At 40.4% G+C, this 20,071-nt stretch overlaps 1 protein-coding gene across 2 annotated transcripts in view; it reads right to left on the bottom strand.

Moving 5' to 3' along the window:
* ptpn4a (protein tyrosine phosphatase non-receptor type 4a) overlaps window positions 1-20,071 on the bottom strand; it is a 355,125-nt gene that overhangs the window by 22,751 nt on the left and 312,303 nt on the right. For both annotated transcript variants that reach the window (XM_072579890.1, XM_072579891.1), the window contains exons 21-24: window positions 18,421-18,511; window positions 11,603-11,664; window positions 7,943-8,089; window positions 3,763-3,891 (exon numbers count right to left, since the gene is read on the bottom strand). In XM_072579890.1, coding sequence (XP_072435991.1) covers window positions 3,763-3,891; window positions 7,943-8,089; window positions 11,603-11,664; window positions 18,421-18,511 — 429 coding nt within the window. The remainder of the gene's footprint in view (window positions 1-3,762; window positions 3,892-7,942; window positions 8,090-11,602; window positions 11,665-18,420; window positions 18,512-20,071) is intronic.

The following is a 20,071-nucleotide window of genomic DNA, read 5'->3' on the forward strand; positions in this document are numbered from 1 at the left end:
AACTAGCCATTTGGATACAGAACTGGTTGAAAGGTAGAAGACAGAGGGTGGTGGTGGAGGGTTGTTTTTCCAGACTGGAGGCCTGTGTCCAGTGGAGTGCCACAAGGATTGGTGCTGGGTCTTCTACTTTTTGTCATTTACATAAATAATTTGGATGTGAGCATAACAGGTACAGTTAGTAAGTTTGCAGATGACACCAAAATTGGGGGTGTAGTGGACAGTGAAAAGGGATACCTCAGATTATAACAGGATCTTGACCAGATGGGCCAATGGGCTGAGAAGTGGCAGATGGAGTTTAATTCAGAAAATTGGGAGGTACTGCATTTTGGGAAAGCAAATCTTAGCAGGACTTATACACTTAATGGTAAGGTCCCAGGGAGTGTTGCTGAACAAAGACACCTTGAAGTGCAGGTTCATAACTCCTTGAAAGTGGAGTTGCAGGTAGATAGGATAGTGAAGTCGGCATTTGGCATGCTTTTCTTTATTGGTCAGAGTATTGAGTAGAGGAATTGGGAGGTCATGTTGCTGCTGTACAGGACATTGGTTAGGCCACTGTTGGAATATTGCGTGCAATTCTGGTCTCTTTCCCTTCGGAAAGACGTCTGAAACTTGAAAGGGTTCACAAAAGATTTACAAGGATGTTGCTAGGGTTGAAGGATTTGAGCTATAGGGAGAGGCTGAACAGGCTGGGGCTGTTTTCCCTGCAGCATCGGAGGCTGAGGGGTGACCTTATAGAGGTTTATAAAATTATGAGGGGCATGGATAGGGTAAATAGACAAATTCTTTTCCTTTGGGTCGGGGAGTCCAGTACTAGAGGGCATAGGTTTAGGGTGAGAGGGGAAAGATATAAAAGTGACTTAAGGGGCAACCTTTTCACACAGAGGATGGTACGTGCATGGAATGAACTGCCAGAGGAAGTGGTGGTTATATGAATAGAAAGGTTTTGGAGGGATATGGGCCGGGTGGGACTAGATTGGGTTGGGATATCTGGTCGACATGGATGGGTTGGACCAAAGGGTCTATTTCCATCTCTATGACTCTATATAAAAGTGGTGTGAGAGGAATAGAGACAGAGTTGCATTCCACGGAATTTCACAATTAGCGAGTTTTGAGAAGATTTGTAGCTCAGGTTGAGCCTCTGGATGTAGGTTTGCTCGCTGAGCTGGAAGGTTCATTTCCAGATGTTTTGTTACACTATCTGGCATCATGGTCACCCACAAACCCACCAATACACTAAAACAGCAGCTAATGAACTCGAAAGACCCTGTACAGACAATAAGCAAAATTAATGTCATTCACAAAATACTGTGCAAGAACAAACACTACATTGGACAAACAGACAGAAAACTAGCCACAAGGATACACGAATGTCAACTAGCAACAAAATGACATGACCCTCTCTCACTAGTATTCTTTCATACAGATAAGGAAGGACACCACTTCGACTGAGACAACACATCCATCCTAGGATGAGCCAAACAGAGACACGCACGAGAATTCCTAGAAGCATGGCATTCCAAACACATTGAGTTAGACCCCATCTACCACCCCCTGAGAAAAAGAACAGGAAATGACATCACCAACCAAACATACAAATAGAAAGCAAGAATCATCAGCAGTGCTTCGACCGGAGGCCCACTGAACATGTTACCTAGTAGGGTGACGAAACATCTGGAAATGAACCTTCCAGCTCAGTGAGCAAACCTACATCCAGAATTTCACAGGACTACTTAACTAAGTAATGGCTGAAAATTACTGCCATTGTTTAGGTTAGACCGGTGCTGGAAAAGCACAGCTGGTCAGACAGCATCAGAGGAGCAGGAAAATTGACGTTTCGGGCAAAAGCCCTTCATCAGGATCAGCCCTTCATCAGGCCCCCTTGAAAATTACTGCCTTAGACCAAAGGAATCTGGATGAGATGGGGTCATAGGGTTGGGGGGTCAACTTTCAGCACCCCACTCCACTTTTCAAAAGGACTGACAATGAAACATGTCAGATATGTCACGAACAAAGATCGCTGTATGTTTGAGGTGAGAAAGTGGGGAAAAAACACCATTCCTGCCAACCTTCTCCCCTACTCACAAGCAAGTTAAGAAATTGACTCAAGATGATGATTTGAATAACTAAATTGACAAAAGGAGAATATTCAGCAAGACCTGGGTGTCCTGCACCAGTCATGAAAGTAAGCACGCAGGTGCAACAGGCAGCAAATTGTATGTTGGATATCTTTGCTGCTATCATACAGAGCATTGGTGACGCCACACCTGCAATATTGTGTGTAGTTTCGGTATCTTTTTGCTATGGAGGGATTGCAGTGAACTTTTGCCAAGTTGATTCCACGAATGAGTTTGAGGAGAGATTGAATCAGTTAGGATCGGTATTTCCTGAAGTTTAGAAGAATGAGGGGAAACCTAAAAATTCCAACAGGACTAGACAGGTGAGATCCAGGATGGATGTTCCCAATGGTGGGACAAGTCCAAAAACGAGGGGTCATACTTTAAGGATAAGGGGTAACTGTTTAGGAATGAGGAGAAATTTCTTTACCCAGAGTGGTGAGCCTGTGGAATTCATTACCACAGACAGTGGTTGAGATGAAAATATTGTGTTGATAAGGAGGTAGTAGATATAGCCATCTTTGCTAAAGTAATCAGAATGTAGCGCTAAGGGCAGGATTAGTGGACTGAGCTCAATATCCTGAAGAAGGGGTTATGTCCGAAACGTCGATTCTCCTGCTCCTTGGATGCTGCCTGACCTGCTGCACTTTTCCAGCAACACATTTTTCAGCTCTGATCTCCAGCATCTGCAGTCCTCACTTGCTCCTGAGCTCAATATCAGCCAAAATCCGAATGAATGGTGGAGCAGGCTCAAGGCAGCAACTGGCTTACTCCTATCTTCTACAAACCAAGGGTTCTGGGATAAGGCAGAAACTGGAGTTGAGAATTATCAGATCACCTATGATCTCACTGAATGAGGGGAAACAGATCTGACGCGCTCAACACCCTACTTCTGCTCGTGTCATATGGCCTTAAGGCACTGATTCCTTGTAACTGGCATTGGTGGCCTGCCTCACTTCAGCCAACAGGTGAGGCATTAGTGCAATGAATGTCCACAGATCAATAATAAACACCAGGTTTAGCAATCAGAAATGGTAACTACACTTTGCTTGTCTTCTCCAAAGTGACTGAGATCAATTCCACTGCCTCAAAGAAACAGAAAATTAATAGGTTGCAGCTTCTTGACAAGGTCAACTCATTGCACAGACCATGCATTAAGCTCGCAAATTTCCTGATTCACATGACTCATTGAAAATTCCTGAATTTAAATTTAAGATAATAATAAAAGACAATAACCATGGCTCATAAGAACTTTCTGCATGAAATGTGCTGCATTCCAATTGACATCAGTGAAGTAAAATTCTGTTATGCGTTGCCTATTCTACTACAAACAACCATATCAGATGGCTGACCTCAGAAGACCCAAGTATTTACAATTAAAATTTTCACCCATGCCAGAGACACTGACGTAGATAAAATATGTTTAGGCATGCTTAACACTCCCAGGTTTATTGCAGGAACACTCCGGATGGTAGCAGTTTTAATTCCAATACCACTATACGCAAACATTTAACAATCAGCAACCTAGGCTAGGCAACAGAGCACAAGTTGACCAGGCCTGCATGAACAAGTGTAGAGTGATAAGTATGTTCGAGAACCACAGAGCAGAAAACACTGCCAGTTATCTTTCGCAGCACATTCAACTTACCTCCAAGTTAGTTAAAGTCAATTCTCTGAAAACATACGCGGGGTTTCCCTCTTCTGATTGACAACCAATCTCAAAGTTTCCATATGATGCACTTTCAGAATGCTCAGGCCAATACTGGTGGCACTTGACCTAAGTAGAGAAAGCACAGCAGGTTAGGCAGCATCCAAGAAGCAGAAGAGTCGATGTCTCGGACATAAGCCCCTTCATGTGCTTTTCCAGCGCCAAACTTTTCGATTCTGACTCTCTAGCATCTGCAGTCCTCACTTTCTCTTATTTTCAATATTGTTTGGAGATCAGTTGGGGTACAGCCTGCTGAGACCTATCCAGCTCATCTATTCAGCTCATCCTCAGTCAGAGGATAAGCTGGATAGGTCTCAGCAGACTGAGGGCCCAATGTGGCAACTGAAACCCTAATCTAAATGTTTGCCTGAAGATCCACTGTAGGAGTTATTTTTGGGTATCCCTCATGATTTATTTTGAATGAACAACGTTTGAAGATAACATTGACAACCAACTGTGGTTAGTGTCTGTGGATGCCAGAGTACTGACATAAAGCAGTGTTAAACAATTTGTACCCTATCCTTTTCTTCCTCCCAAGAGCTGACAATTATTGAACAAATTGGTCATCATCTGCAGAAAAAAAGTCTTGTTTTACCCTTGTTACCATGTGCTTGCATCCATAAATGATGCAGGTGTGGTACATCACAAGGATGAATGTCCAAACTTTAATATTTCTAACTATGTTGTTTGACTAAGACGTAATGTTGATTAAGTCGTAATTCTACAGTAGACTACAAATGCTGTTGCTTATTAAAGATAACCGGGTTGATAGATTTATAAAAATTCTAAATTTTATGTTAATAATGAACATAATTAGCGGTTTTATAATTTTATGCTGTGAACAGTGAAGCAGCAGGATTAGAGAGTGACAGTGCATCCCTTCAACCTCTATCAAAATTCAGCTTCCAGGGAGCTGGATAAAGTAGGTGGCTGAGAACAGAGTTTGTGATGGCAAAGGCTTTCCCACATTTTCTGTTCTTCTAAGACTCAATATTGGACAAGCAATTGGATAAATTAGAGATTATAAGAGGTAGTATGAGTTGGATGTCAGTGTTAAATCAGTTGTTATTGATGATATCATGAAGGGTTGCATAGGACACTAAGTAGGAGGAAGTTTCAATAATGTTCTCCAAGTTCCATCTATAGAAAATAAAGAGGGCAAACTGCTCATGTCTGTGAACAGCATTATGATCTGGAAATGAGGACTACTGAATCCAGGCTTACTTCTTTCAGGTAAGGAGGATGAATTTGGAAGGAACTGGTACAGCCCAATTCTGGCATATAAATATATATTGCAGAAGACTAAAAATTAAAATTAAATATAAATTAATTCATAAAGTTGTCAATATTTACAGATAGCTTTAAAAGCATGAACCTTATCTCTCACTAACACAGCTGGTTCACAGTGCTGGGACAACAAAATTAAGTTACTTGGGGTTGATAACATTCTGCTAAAGTTGCTTTTCATGTACAAAAGCAGACAGAGCATCACAAATTGATGTCCCTATAAATGTATTTTAAAGAGTATGAACAAATTGAAACCATTGACTCAAAATCAATGAAGGAAAAATTAAATGAGAGTGAAAATGACTGAAGAACCAGCTGCAAATTCCAGTATGAAACCTACAAGAGTCTAAGATTGAAATAGTTCCTTCTCAAGTATGATCACATTAATATTGTACTATTATAGATCATGCTTATAAAATAATTATTTCACAGGTTGTGGGCATCAATAGCTAGGTCAACATTTGTTGCCACCTCCAACAGCCCTTGAGAAAGTAATGGCGAGCTGTCTTTTTGAATTGCCAGTTGTAGGGTTTGAGCATGACCACAGTGGGAGAGAGCTCCAGGATATTTGACCAAGTTACAGTGAAAGGAGGTCAACACGGCTGCAAGTCAGGATGGAGTATGGATTGGAAGAAAATTTACAGGTAGTGGCATTCCCATGCCACCCTTGTCCTTTCAGCTGATAGAGGTATGTGCTTGGAAGGTGCTGTCAAAGGAGTGAGTTTTTGCAACATGTTGTAGATAGTATACACCTGTTGCCATTGTCCAAAAGGAATAAAGGAAGTGAATATTAAATGCTTTGTCCTGGTTCATAGATTGGCATTGCTGGAGCTGCACTAATCCAATTAAGTAGACAGTATTTCATCACACTCTTGACTTGTGCCTTGGAGATGTGGACAGGCATTGGGAATCAGGAGGTACTTATTGCATAATTCTTGCTCGTGTAATCACAAAATGATCGGTTTAGTTTATGGCCAAAGGAACCACCCAGTCAGTGTTCCCTCAAAGTTGCTCAGCTCTCAGAGTGTCTGTGTGTCGATTAATGTACTACTGCATTGACATCTGGTTTTGGAAGTCACCGCTGTGCATACACCTTGGAGCTCCACTCAGACAAAAAAATTAAATTGAAAACAGTGCATAGGATGTTTATATTGATCGATTCAGCAATAGCAATGAAAATGAATGTCAAAGGGAGATGACAATTGCCTGGCATTGTGTGGTGTTAATGCTACTTGGCACTTACCAGCTCCTTGATGTCTCTCACAAGTCAAATACTAGCTTGATGTCAAGGTAAGCAACTCTCAGTTCAAATTCAGTTATTTTACACATGCTTGGATCAAAGTTGCCATGACATCATGAGCTGAGTGACTTTGGCAAAACCCAAACTGAGCATTAGTGTACAGGTTACTGCTGTGTATGAGCCACATGATAGCACCATGGTCTGTAATTTAACTGTTGATGGAGAGTAGACTAATGGGGTAGTAATTGGTTGGATTGTCTTTTTCTGTTTTTGTGGACGAGGCATAGGCAGGCTTCTTGCACATTGCCACGTAGATCATGTTCTGGAACAGCCTGGCTTTGGGGCACAGCTAATTCTAGAGAACAAATCAGAATGAATATTTCCAAAAAGAGACTGGATTCCAAATGGATGTTACCTCAGTGATAACAGCTAGAATTAAACCAATGGTGTAAAAACAAAGCGCTGGAGAAACTCAGGTCTGGCAGCACCTGTGAAGAGTCAGATCTGACTTGCATTAGACTCAAAACACAACCTCTGTTTCGCTCTCCAAAGATGCTCACAGATCTGCTCAGTTTTTCCAGCACTTCATTAATATTTCAGATCTCCAGAACTCATAGTATTCCACTTTTATTGAAAATAATAGTAAAAGGTCTGAGTTCAAGCCCCACCTGCCGTGGAGGTGCATCATAACCAGAAGTCTCTCTAATTTGCTTTTCTGAGATATGTACATGGCAGTGACTTCTGAAAATGGAAGTCAGTCAATGTGTCGGCATGACGATTGGCATGCGCAATACTTCGAACCACAAGCCAATCCAAATTCCTGCACATGCCCATGCAGCTTTGAAGAAACACTGGTCATAACATATTCAAACATATTGATTAAAAATAATTACACTGTTTAAAATGTGTATCAATAATTTTCTATGGGAAAGTACATTACCAAATGTCATAACTAGACCAAATAAATTAAGATTTTTATGAAAACTACATGATCAAAGGCAATCAGTATTTATGTGCAGTTAACTTTTAATATTATCCTGATTTATCAAATCTAATTGAAACAGATACTTTTCTTTCAACTCTCAATAAGTATTAAAATCTGGACGCAGATTTGTTCAGTGAGCTAGAAGGTTCATCTTCAGACATTTCCTCACCATACTAGGTAACATCATCACGGGCCTGCTTTTTTTTTTGTGTGTTTAGGTTTCTTTCGCTTTATTTCTTGATAAACCCAAGGAAACCTAAACACACAAAAAGAAAGCGGGCCATGCCACCAATGCTTCATCCAGAGGCCCACTGATGTTACCCAGTATGGTGACGAAACATCTGAAAACAAACCTTCCGGCTCAGCGAGCAAACCTACATAGAGAACCTCAACCTGAGCTACAAATCTTCTCAAAACTCGCTGTATTGTAAATTACAAATAATCTATATATTATACATTTCAACCTACCAACGCTTCTTTTTAATGGGCATCAAAGTCAAAATGAATGGTTTGTAAAAATACTACAGAAATTATAGCTAAGATTATGCAAAGACAACAAATCATACCTTTCAGACATTGCAAAAACAATTCTCATTTATTTTACTTACCCTGCCCCTCTCTACTTGGGTGGTCAGCATAACAACTAGAGAGGATCCTTGCTCCCAAGTCATTTGCCAAAAATCTGGACAAGTGTTGGGTAAAGGCCCCTGACAAGCAATGTACCGGTTTATTATACTGGAGGAAGGAATTTCCATCTGTAAAATTAAAAGGGGAAAAAATTACAGTTGGCTATAACTCTTAACAATAATTCTTTGCTTTATCAGATTGTCATTTAATGATCCTGAAGTCCACATTTGTCAATACAAATTCAATCATGCATAAATAAAAACCATGTGAAACTCTACATCCGCCAACTTTTGATTATTTTCTGGAGTTATTTGTTTTGCAGCTTCTTAACTTATTCTCTACTTTAGCATTTGCAAAGCACTTGATAATGGAAGCGTGGGAAAGATTTGTATAATTTATTTTCAGACAGCTAGAGATTCCTCTGGTTCCTGGTTGTAAATTCAATGACCAGCTGCCTATCTACCAGTGAACGGAGTAATTTCAACATTAAGATGAGCTCCCACAAATGTACATACAAGCCATTTCAAATCTAAGCTGTTTATACACAATTGAGGTAATTGTGATGACTATATTTCTTGTGTCTAACTATCCTCCACATAAGGCTCCACATCAGAGTGTGAATGGCTCATGAACTCATAGAGAAGAGTGGTTATTAAAAATGCAGGATCAATCAATTGGAAACCTTTAGAATACACCATTGAGGAAAAATTCCATTGACTTTGTCTACACTTCCCACTGCATCGGGAAAGCAGCCAAAATAATCAAAGACACCTCCCACCCCAGCTATACTTTCTTCCACCTGGCAGAAGATACAGAACCTTTAAAACACGTAACAGATTCACCAACAACTTCCTCCCTGCAGATATAAGACTTACAACAAACCTTTCATACATTAAAGTTGATTTTTCTCTCTGCACCTTCTCTGTAACACTATATTCTGCATTCTATTACCTGGACGTACTTATGTAAGATATGATTTGCCTGGATAACATGCAAAACAATACCTTTCACTGTATTTTGATATATGTCACAATAATAAATCAAATCAAATTCAAACAACTTTTGTTGTCAGACAAGATTTATAAAGCCACAACAGCAAGGATGGAAATGGTAAGAAATTCAATTAGAACCTTTTCTTTAAATCATTTATGAGATGAGGGTATTGCTATCGAGGCCAGCATTTATTACTCATTCCTATTTGCCCAGAGAGCAGTTAAAAGTAAATCACCTTTCTGTGGGTCTGGATTGACATACAGGCTAGAGTGAGCAAGGATTACAGATTTCCATCCCTAAAGGACATTAGTGAATCAGATGGGTTTTTACAATAATCTGGCAGTGGTTATGTGGTTGCAATGAGATGAACTTTTTTGTCTATTCCAGTTTTTTTAAATTTGAATTCACATTTCACCATCTGCCATAGTAGGATTCGAACTCATGCCTCCAGATCATTACATGCAGTTCTTGATTACTTCTCCAATGATAGTAGCACAATGTCATTGTCTCCATTTATCCACCTTTCACATATGTCAAGGCAACGCTTGAAACAATAGTACCTTTCTGATAGGCCTTTACGATAATGAGAATCTAATCACTAAATTACTTAATTGAGGATGCACTTTGGGGAATAAAAGTCAAAGATCTGTTTAGAGCTTAGAGAAAACAGTTTCTTCAAACTTTAGCCTGAAGTGTGTAAAATGACTGGCTAGTCACAAGCTATTTGCAATCCCCATTCTGTCTCTGAATGAACACTTAATACAGGACAAGCTGGAAATATCTGAAGGATCACAAGGTAGTTTTAGATGAGATCGGCCATTCATTTCATCTTAGTTTATGATCTCACAGAGATAGGAAAAACAGGTCCATTTTGGCAATCAACATCAAGAAATCTTAGTATAAAAAAAATTGAGACACATGATCAATAAAATTAAGCAACATTAAAAAAATTGGCAACAGCAATATCAAAAGGTTTGTCATCGATATCTTTTCCCCGGGGTAGGGGAGACCAAAGCTAGAGGGCATAGATTTAAGGAGACTGAGGAAAGATTTAAAAGGAAACTAAGGGGTAACTTTTTTGTGCAGAGGGTGGTTTGTATGGAATGAGCTGCCAGAAGAATTTAAAAGGAATCTGGATGGATATATGAATAGAAAGGGTTTAGTGGGATATAGGCTAAATGCAGGCAAATGAGACTAGATTACGTTGAGATAACTGGTCGGCGTGTACGTGTTGAATTGGGGGGGTCTGTTTCTGTGCTGTGTATCTCTATATTCCCACATGATCAAAGACAGAACATAAAATGTTGAACTTCTCATTTTCAAAAATGCAAACTCCGCAATAAACATTCATCTAGTTATCTGGGAAAATCAAATTGTCTGCTGTGAAACATTTCAGCAATGCAGCAAACAACAATATAATGTGATTTATATAGCTGTATTAGTTTCCAAACCCTCAATGCACAGCTTTTATTCTGCTAGGGCCACTTGTCTACAGATCCCGTGAAAGACTTGATCCAAACTTTGAAAAATAAATGGATTTTAGAGGTGGGGCAAGGATGATTGACACCTTAACGCAATGGCAGCATCCGACTGAATGCGACTTCATGGAGCCCTGGCATACATTGACTTGAAACTTAAAACAAACTCCATAGGATGATTGCTGATTGAAATTGTTTAAGGTCAACCCTATTGGTCTCAGAATATTATTGGAATTCCTTTAAGTCCAACATTCTTAATCAGAAATGGAGATATTCACTGATGAGTTACAATGTTAAGTCATTTAAGCCTCCTCAGATGCTGAAACATTCCATGACGGTACTAAGCAAGATTCGGAAATCATCCTAATTTGGGCTGATAAGCAGGGAATGTATGTGTCACTCAAGTGCTAGGCAATGATCATCGCCAACAATACACAACATATTTAACAGCATTACCATCACTACTTTCCCTCTGAGAATCCATACAGAGTGGAAGCAGACCATTCGGCCCAACAAGTCCACACCAGCCCTTTGAATAGCATCCCACTCAGACCGATTCCCCTACCCTTGCCCTGTAATCCTATGTTTCCCCTGGCTAATGCACCTAACCTACACATCCCTGAACAGTATGGGCAATTTAGCATGGTCAGTCTACCTAACCTGCACATCTTTGGACTGTGGGAGGAAACTGGAGCACTCAGTGGAAACCCACACAGACTTGGGGAGAACGTGCAAACTCCTCACAGACAGTCGCCCAAGGATGGAATCAAACCCAGGTCTCTGGTGCTGTGAGGCAGCAGCGCTAACCACTGAGCCAATGTGCCACCCTCTTCACTTCCCATCAACACCCAGTGGCTACATCGACTTATTGAAACTAACCATACAAAAACTATAGCTGCAAGAGAAGGTGAGAAGCTGAAGATTCTGTGCAAAACATCTCCTGACTCTTCAAAGTGCATGCACCATCTCCAATGCACCAGTCAGAACTTAAAAAGTGTAATTACAAATTCAAAACAATAATGATACATAACTTCACATTCGCGTCAGAGAATATCGGAGACATTTTGCTATTCTTGCACTAAGTGGACAATTACAAAATACCGATATATTTCTCAACAGGACCTGAATGTTACATGGCGTACGACTGCAAATGCATATTGTTCTACTCACATTAATATAATTTGCATTAATGTAGTCATCTGTACCCTTTAGAATAACCCGTGTTGCATCATCTGTAAGAAAAGTAGAGAGGTTGGTAAATTCATATAATAGGAACTTTTACATCATATACAGGAAAAAAATTAAACATTGTTGTTGGGAAATATCAGGTTTTGTCATAGACCAGAAGAGTTACATGTTACAATAGGCAAAAAGTGCATGAGAACAAAAGATACAGGTACGATCTATATAAGTAAAAACACAGAATTATGGTTTTTGCATTTTTTATTTCTCAACTTTGACTAGCAATGTAAGGATGTACAACATCGTACAGAACAAAATAAAGGCACTGAAGCATTTCATCACATTCTTCAAATCACATTGCAATAAACTTCACTACATCAAACAGATCTTAATATTGAACTAGCTCAGAAAAAAACGATTATGGGATCAAATGAAGGGGGTCTATACAGGAGGTCTGGCATACATTGATTCCAGACGTACAGCAATGTAGTTGACTTTCAAATACCCTCTGAAATAGCTGAGCAAGCCACTCAGCTTTATTAATCACTGAAATCTCAATAAAGAAATGAAGCTGAACAAACCATCTGGCATCGACCAAGGCACTGGATAAGACAAAGGTAGAAACAGTCCTGTCAACCCTACAACGTCCTTCCTACTATCATCTATAGGCAAGTGCAAAATTTGGAGAGCTGTCTCACAGGCTAGGTCTGTCACCTACTCCCTCACCTTCATCCACCTATCACTTTCTCAGTTACCCACACCAAAACCACCTCCCATTTATCTCTCAGCCTGGCCCACAAGCCTTATTCTTGATGAAGGGCTTATGCCCAAATCGTCGATTCTCTTGCTCCTTGGATGCTGCCTGATCTGCTGTGCTTTCCCAGCAACACACTGACTTCCAGCATCTCTAGTCCTCACTTTCTCCTGTCTCACAAGCTAGTCAAGCAACCGCCTCATGGAATTATAGCTTACAGAAAAATGTCCCAGATAACACCATAACCATCCCTGGATGTTAGGACAGACCCTGGAAAGGTGGCAGCACACTGGTACACAGTTGGAAGAGAGTTTTGTTGGGGATCCTCAACATTGACTCCGAAATCAATGAGGTCTCATGGTTTCAGATTAGACATGGACAAGTAAGTTTCCTGCTGATTATCACATACTGTCCTAAGCTGATGAATCAGCACTCTTCCATGCTGAACAACACTTGGACGAAGTACTGAGGTTACAAAATGTACTTTGGATGGGGGATTTCAATATCCATCACCAAGAACGGGTCAGTAGCAGCACGACTGATGGAGCTAGTCAGGCAAACTAAAGGACGTAGCTGCTAGACTGGGTCTGTATCAGGTAGTGAGGGAACCGAGAGAAAAACAGAGTTGACTTCATCCTTACCAATCTGCAGACTACAAATGCATCTGTCATGACAGTATCAGTTAGAGTGGCCATTGCACAAGAGTGGAGACAATGTCCCACCTTCATATTTAGAATATCCTGTATCATGTTTGTGTGGCAGTATCACAATATTCAATGGGACAGACACTGAACAAATCTAGCAACTCATGAGTGGGCATCCATGAGATACTGTGGGCCATCAATAACAGCAGAATTGCAACCAAGCACAATCTGCAATTTCAAGACATGCCGCTCCAGGACATCTCGACAGGAGTTCCTCAGGGTACTGTTGCAGACTCAACCATCAACTGCTTTTTCAAAGAATTTCTCTCCATCAGAAGAGGGGAAGTTTGCCAATTATTTCACAACATTCAGTACAACTTGTGACTCCACTGATACTGCAGCAGTCTACGTTTAAATGCAACCAGATCTGGACAACAGCCAGGTTTGGACAGACAAGTGGCAAAAACTATTCACGCCAAACAAATGCCACACAATGATCATGACCAATGAGACAAAATGGCCCCTTGTCATTTGATGGTGTTATCATCACTGAATCCCCACTATCAACATCCTTGGGGGGGGGGGTTTACCATCCAAGTAAAAGGAGCCCACATCCACAAGTATCCACTCTCTCTACTATCAACACTCAATTACAGCAGTATCATAGTCATAGAGTCATAGAGATGGACATCATGGAAACAGATGCTTCGGTCCAACCTGCCCACGCCGACCAGATATCCCAATCCAATCTAATCCCACCTGCCAGCACCCGGCCCATACCCCTCAGAACCCTTCCTATCCACATACCCATCCAAATGCCTCTTAAATGTTGCAATTGTATCAGCCTCCACTATATCCTCTTGCAGCTCAATCCATACACGTACCACCCTCTGCATGAAAAAGTTGCCCCTTAGGTCTCTTTTATATCTTTCCCCACTCACCCTAAACCTATGCCCTCTAGTTCTGGACTCCCCGATCCCAGGGAAAAGACTGTGTCTTTTTATCCTATCCATGCCCCTCATAATTTTGTAAATCTCTGTAAGGTCACCCCTTAGCCTCTGACGCTCCAGGGAAAACAGCCCCAGCCTGTTCAGCCTCTCCCTATAGCTCAAATCCTCCAACCCTGGCAACATCCTTGTAAATCTTTTGTGAACCCTTTCAAGTTTCACAACATCTTTCCGATGGGAAGGAGACCAGAATTGCACGCAATATTCCAACAGTGGCCTAACCAATGTCCTGTACAGCCATGACCTCACAACTCCTGTACTCAATACTCTGACCAATAAAGGAAAGCATGCCAAATGCCGCCTTCACTATCCTATCTACCTCCAACTCCACTTTCATGGAGCTATGAACCTGCACTCCAAGTGTTAAGCAATACTCCCGAGGACCTTACCATTAAGTGTATAAGTCCTGCTAAGATTTTCTTTCCCAAAATACAGCACCTCGCATTTATATAATTAAACTCCATTCGCCACTTCTCAGCCCATTGGCCCATCTGGTCCAGATCCTGTTGTAATCTGAGGTAACCCTCTTCGCTGTCCACTACACCTCCAATTTTGGTGTCATCTGCAAACTTACGAACTATATTTCTTATGCTTGCATCCAAATCATTTATGTAAATGTCAAAAAGTAGAGGACCCAGCACCGATCCTTGTCGCACTCCACTGGACACAACCCTCCACCACCACCCTCTGTCTTCTACCTTTGAGCCAGTTCTGTATCCAAATGGCCAGTTCTCCCTTTATTCCATGAGATCTTACCTTGCTAATCAGTCTCCCATGGGAACTTTGTCGAATGCCTTACTGAAGTCCATACAGATCACATCTACTGCTCTGCCCTCATCAATCTTCTTTGTTACTTCTTCAAAAAACCAATCAAGTTTGTGGGACATGATTTCCTACGCACAAAGCCATGTTGACTGTCCCTAATCAGTCAATGCCTTTCCAAATACATGTACATCCTGTCCCTCAGTGGTGTACTATTTACTAGATACATTGCAGAAATTCACCAAAAATCTTTAGATAGTACTTTCCATACCTACAATAACTTCCAGCTAGAAAGACAAAGGCAGCAGATACATGGGAACACCATCACTTGCAAGATCCCTCCCCGCCCAAGCCACTCACCACCTTGAGTTGGAAATATCTCTGTTCCCTCACTGTCACTGGGTCAAAACCCTAAGGCTCTAAGGGCATTGTGGGTCAACCTACAGTACGTAAATGTATAGAGTTATAAGGCACAGAAATAGACCTTTCGGTCCAACTTGTCCACATTGACCAGATATCCTAAACTGATGTCATCCCATTTGACAGCATTTGGCCCATATCCCTCAAATCACTTCCTACTTATGCCCCCTACCAAATGCCTTTAAATGTTGTAAATGTACCTGCCTCCATCACCACCTCTTGTTGCCTGTTCCATACATGCAGCACCCTCTGCATGAAAAAGTTGCTTTCAGGTCCCTTTTAAATCTTTCACCTCTGACCTTAAGCCTATGTCCTCTAGTTTTGCATCCGTCTACTCTGCGAGAAAGACCTTGACTATTCACCTTTTACACGCCCTTCATGGTTTTATAAACCTCTATAAGCTCACTCTTCAGCCTCTGACGCTCCAGGGAAAATATCCCAGTGTATTCAGCCTCTTCCTATAGTTGAAACCCTCCAATCTTGGCAACATCTTTGTAATTTTTTTTTAAAGAATCCCTACAGTGTGGAAACAGGCCCTTCAGCCCAACAAGTCCACACCAACCTTTCGAAGAGTAATGCACTCAGACCTGTTGTCTCATATTTTTCCCTGAATAATGCACTAACCTACACATCCCTGAATACTATGGGCAATTTAGCATGGCCAATCCACCTAATGACAATGCATTATGGAAAATATATTGTTCTATTGATTTCATTTATGTTACATATTAGAACTGTAAGTCTTGGGTTGGGAATTCTTACTGTGACATACACATAACAATGAAAAACTTAAAACTGAAACTTTTAAGTATGCAGTGGTTTCCAGAAATGCATCATCTTCTTAAATTGGAGCATTCTTGTATTAAACAAGTCCAGTGATATCAGACAGTACAGTTTAGTCAAGTCTGCTCCAGACATTGAAAAAAAAAATCACTTTACTATTTTAATTGTATTTTCCAGCACTTGGCCTACAGCTTTGCATGCCCTGGCATCAGAAGTGCACATCTAAATACTTCTGAAATGTTACGAGGGTTTTTGCCTCCACTACCCTTATAGACAAAGATTTCCAGATTCCTATCACCATGTATGAGAAAAAAACTCTGTCTCATCCCTTCCAAATCTCCTGCCTCCTACCTTAAATCTCTGTCCCCAACCATTGATTGGAAAATCCCATTTTTCACCTAAGGAAAAAGTTCCTTCCTATCTACCCTGTCTATACCCCCCGAAATTTTATACATCTCAATTACGTACTACCCCGTCAGTCTCCTCTGCTTGAAGTAAAATAAATTCAAGTCTTATCTGATTTTTCTTCACAATTAAAACTTTCCAACCCAGGCAACATGCTGATAAAGCCCAACTGCACCCTCCCCAATGCAAGCAAATCCCTTCTATTATGTGGATTCCAGAACTGTATGCAATACTGTAGTTTTGGCCTAACCAATGTTTTATACAGTTTCAGCATCACCGCCCTGTTTTTAAACACCACCCTTGGCTAATAAAAGCAAGTATCCCATATGCCTTCTTAACCACTTTATCTACTTGTCTCACTACCTTAAGGTCCCTCTGATCCGAGGTGATGCCAGAGTTCTACCATTCATCGTGTATTCTCTTATCTTGTTTGTCCTGCCCAGGTGCATCAGCTCACATTTATCTAGATAAAGTTCCATTTGCCACCGATCAGCTCATTTGATCAGCCATCTATATCCTCATGTAATCTAAGGCTACCCTTCTCACTATTTACCACACCACCAACTTTTGTATCATCTGCAAAGTTACTGTTCAACCCTCCTACATTCAAGTCTAAATGATTTATATATATCACAAATAGCAAAGATCCCAACACTGATCCTTGGATAATGCATGATCTGGCATATTCCCCCAATCTACCATTACCATCAAGGTAGGAAATCAAGTTTAGTTCAATGAAGAGTACAGGACTCCATGCCAGGAGTAGGATCCGACATACCTAAAAATAAGCTTTCCACTTGGTGAAGCTACAACACAGGACAACTTTTATGGCAAACACCAGAAACAGCATGCAATCGACAAGGCTAAGCAATCCCATAAGTAATGAATCAAATCTAAGTTCTACAGTCCTACTAAATTCAGTGTGGAATGATAATGGTCAATTAAACAACTCATTGAAGGAGACTCCACTAATACCCCCATCCTCATTAATGGGCGATACAGTGCAAAAAAAAGGCAGTATTTGCATTTACCTTCAGCCACAAAAGACAAGTGCATGACCAATTTCAGCCTCCTTTCGATAATCTGAGCATCACAGATGTCAGTCTTCAGCAAATTTAATTCATTTCATGTGATATTAAAGCACTAGATATTGACTAAGGGACTGCAGCAATTCAAAAAAGCAGCTCACACAATTTTCTCAAGGGTAACTAGGAATGGGTAATAAATGCTGGCCAGCTAGTGACACCCAAGCCCCAAGTGTGAGTTAAAAAAAAGATGAGGAACATCTTCACTCAGGGGGTGGTGTATCTTCGTAACTCTCTACTTCAGATGGCTATGGAAGCTCAGCCAATAAATTAGTTCCCAAGAAACAATGATGGATTTGCAATTACTAATGACATCAATGACATGCGGATTGCAGGGGAACATGAACATACTATCAGCCATGATCTAGAATGCCAGAGCAGGCTTGCAGGGCTGAATGGCCCATTACTGCTCCTTTGTTTAAAATGCGTTACCTACAATTTCAACCATACTTTTAGTCCCTTCATACAATTCATGAATGTCCATTGTTCAAAAATTATAGAATCAGGAGTCATCACAAGAGATAGTGCCTTTTTTTTCTAAATTTAGATGTACCCTATGAAACACTAATTCAGCACAAGAATTAAATTGTGGAAAACAGCACTGTTCTTTCACATGTAATAACATTTCACATGACAAATGATCTATTGTATCTTTAGTCAATAGAAGTATGTACAATTACGTACATGACATTTTAGTACTATTGGACTTAGAATGCATTTCCCTTGCATAAACATGTTGGGATTAGAAATTCTACAGGATTTTAAGAGGTTTACAGACATGGTTCAGAACAGAGGACTTTATGTTTTCCTTGGGAATTATAAAATAAACACAGATCGTGTCATAATCCCAATACAGAAAGACTTCTCTGTTGCAATATCTTGCTGATTATAAATTCCTCAGTCGCAAAGATGTAATTAAATGAAATTTAAAACACATTATACTTACAAGGTGAGATATCTCTATATCTGTTTTTGGAAATGTTGAGAGGTAACTTGGCACATGACATTGTCATTCCAGGCTTTTTTCTATACAGTTGCTGTAAAGGAAATAAAAGGATTGTTTAATCTTCAACAAACATTATACAGGAATTGACTGAGAATGATCAAAGTCTGTTTTATTCATCTTCAACCATTCTGATTCAACAATTATGGAGCTAGTAACTAATTCTACAGTTAGCTATTTGCACATACTATCCTGCAATTTCTCTCAGCTTCACTGTTCAAAAATGCATTACTTACTTGACTCATTTCCAAGTGGAGAACCCATCATCCCCACACTTAATTGAAGTAGTTAAGGAGACTTTCAAACTTCAGGTAAATTGTGCAAGTTTTGACAGCACAGTGGCTCTGTGGTTGGCACTGCTGCCTCACAGCACCAGGGACAATTCCACCCTTGGACAATTGTCTGTGTGGAGTTTGCCGGTGTTCCCAGTGTCTGTGTGGGTTTCTGCCAGGTGCTCTGGTTTCCTCCTACAGTCCAAAGATATAGGGGCTAGGTGAATTAACCATAGTAAATGCAAGGATACAAGGATAGGGTGAGAGATTGGGTCTGGGTTGGATGCTCTTCGGTTAGTTGGTGTGGACTCAATGGGCTGAATGGTCTCTTTCTGCACTGAAGGGATTCTATGATTCGATGAACAAACAAGTCTGAGGACTGGTCAGAATTCAAAGAGCAGCAAAGAATGATTCAAATGTTAACCACTATTAATAAATTAGAGCAAGAGAGAAAGCTAGCTAGAACATAAGAACAACTAGCAAGGGTACCTAAGAAAGTAGAGAAGAAGTGAAGTGACTGTTGGCCCTCTGTAGAGTGAGAATGGGAGTTAATAGCGGATAAAGGAATGGTGGAAGTTATGGATAAATATTTTGCTTGTGTCTTCAATACAGAAGAAAAACATTATTCTAGTTATAACTGTAAATCTAGAGGTTAAACACAAGAAATTTGGTGAAGTTATAATTACGAGGGAATGATACTGAACAAATTGATGAAACTACAAGTTATAAGACCCTGGATCCTGATAGATTTCAACCTAAAGTCTTGAAGTGATGGCCAACTGTGTGGAGATAAATTGGTGTTAACTCTTCAAAGTGTATTAGGTTCTGCAAAGATCCCATCAGAATGAAAAGTAGCAAACAGAATGCCACTTTTCAAGGAGGAGGGAGACAGAAAACAGAAAACTGTCCAAGTTACCTTGACATGGCTGTGGGGAAGGCGATGGAATTGACCATTTAGGGCACAACTGAGCTACTATCAAAACTGATGGCAATTGAGAAAGTCAGTTTGGCTTTCCTGCCTAACCAATTGATAGGAATTCTTTGAAAAGTAACTTGCTCTGTGGATAAAAGATCACCCCCTTGACATACTGTACTTGGATTTCCAGAACTCATTTGACCAAGTCCCATATCAAATGTGAATCTGCAAAGTAGGTGTTTATAGTGTTGGGATAACATACAAGCATGGATAGAAAATTGGCTAGCAAGCAGAAAATAAATAGCATGGTAAATAGAACTTTTCAGGTTGGCAGGAAATGACAAGAAGGCATCACAGATATCTGTGCTGCAGTCTCAATGTTTTACAATTTAAATCCAAACCTTGG

This window comes from Chiloscyllium punctatum, chromosome 10 (assembly GCF_047496795.1).
Source record: "Chiloscyllium punctatum isolate Juve2018m chromosome 10, sChiPun1.3, whole genome shotgun sequence".
NCBI lineage: Eukaryota > Metazoa > Chordata > Chondrichthyes > Orectolobiformes > Hemiscylliidae > Chiloscyllium > Chiloscyllium punctatum.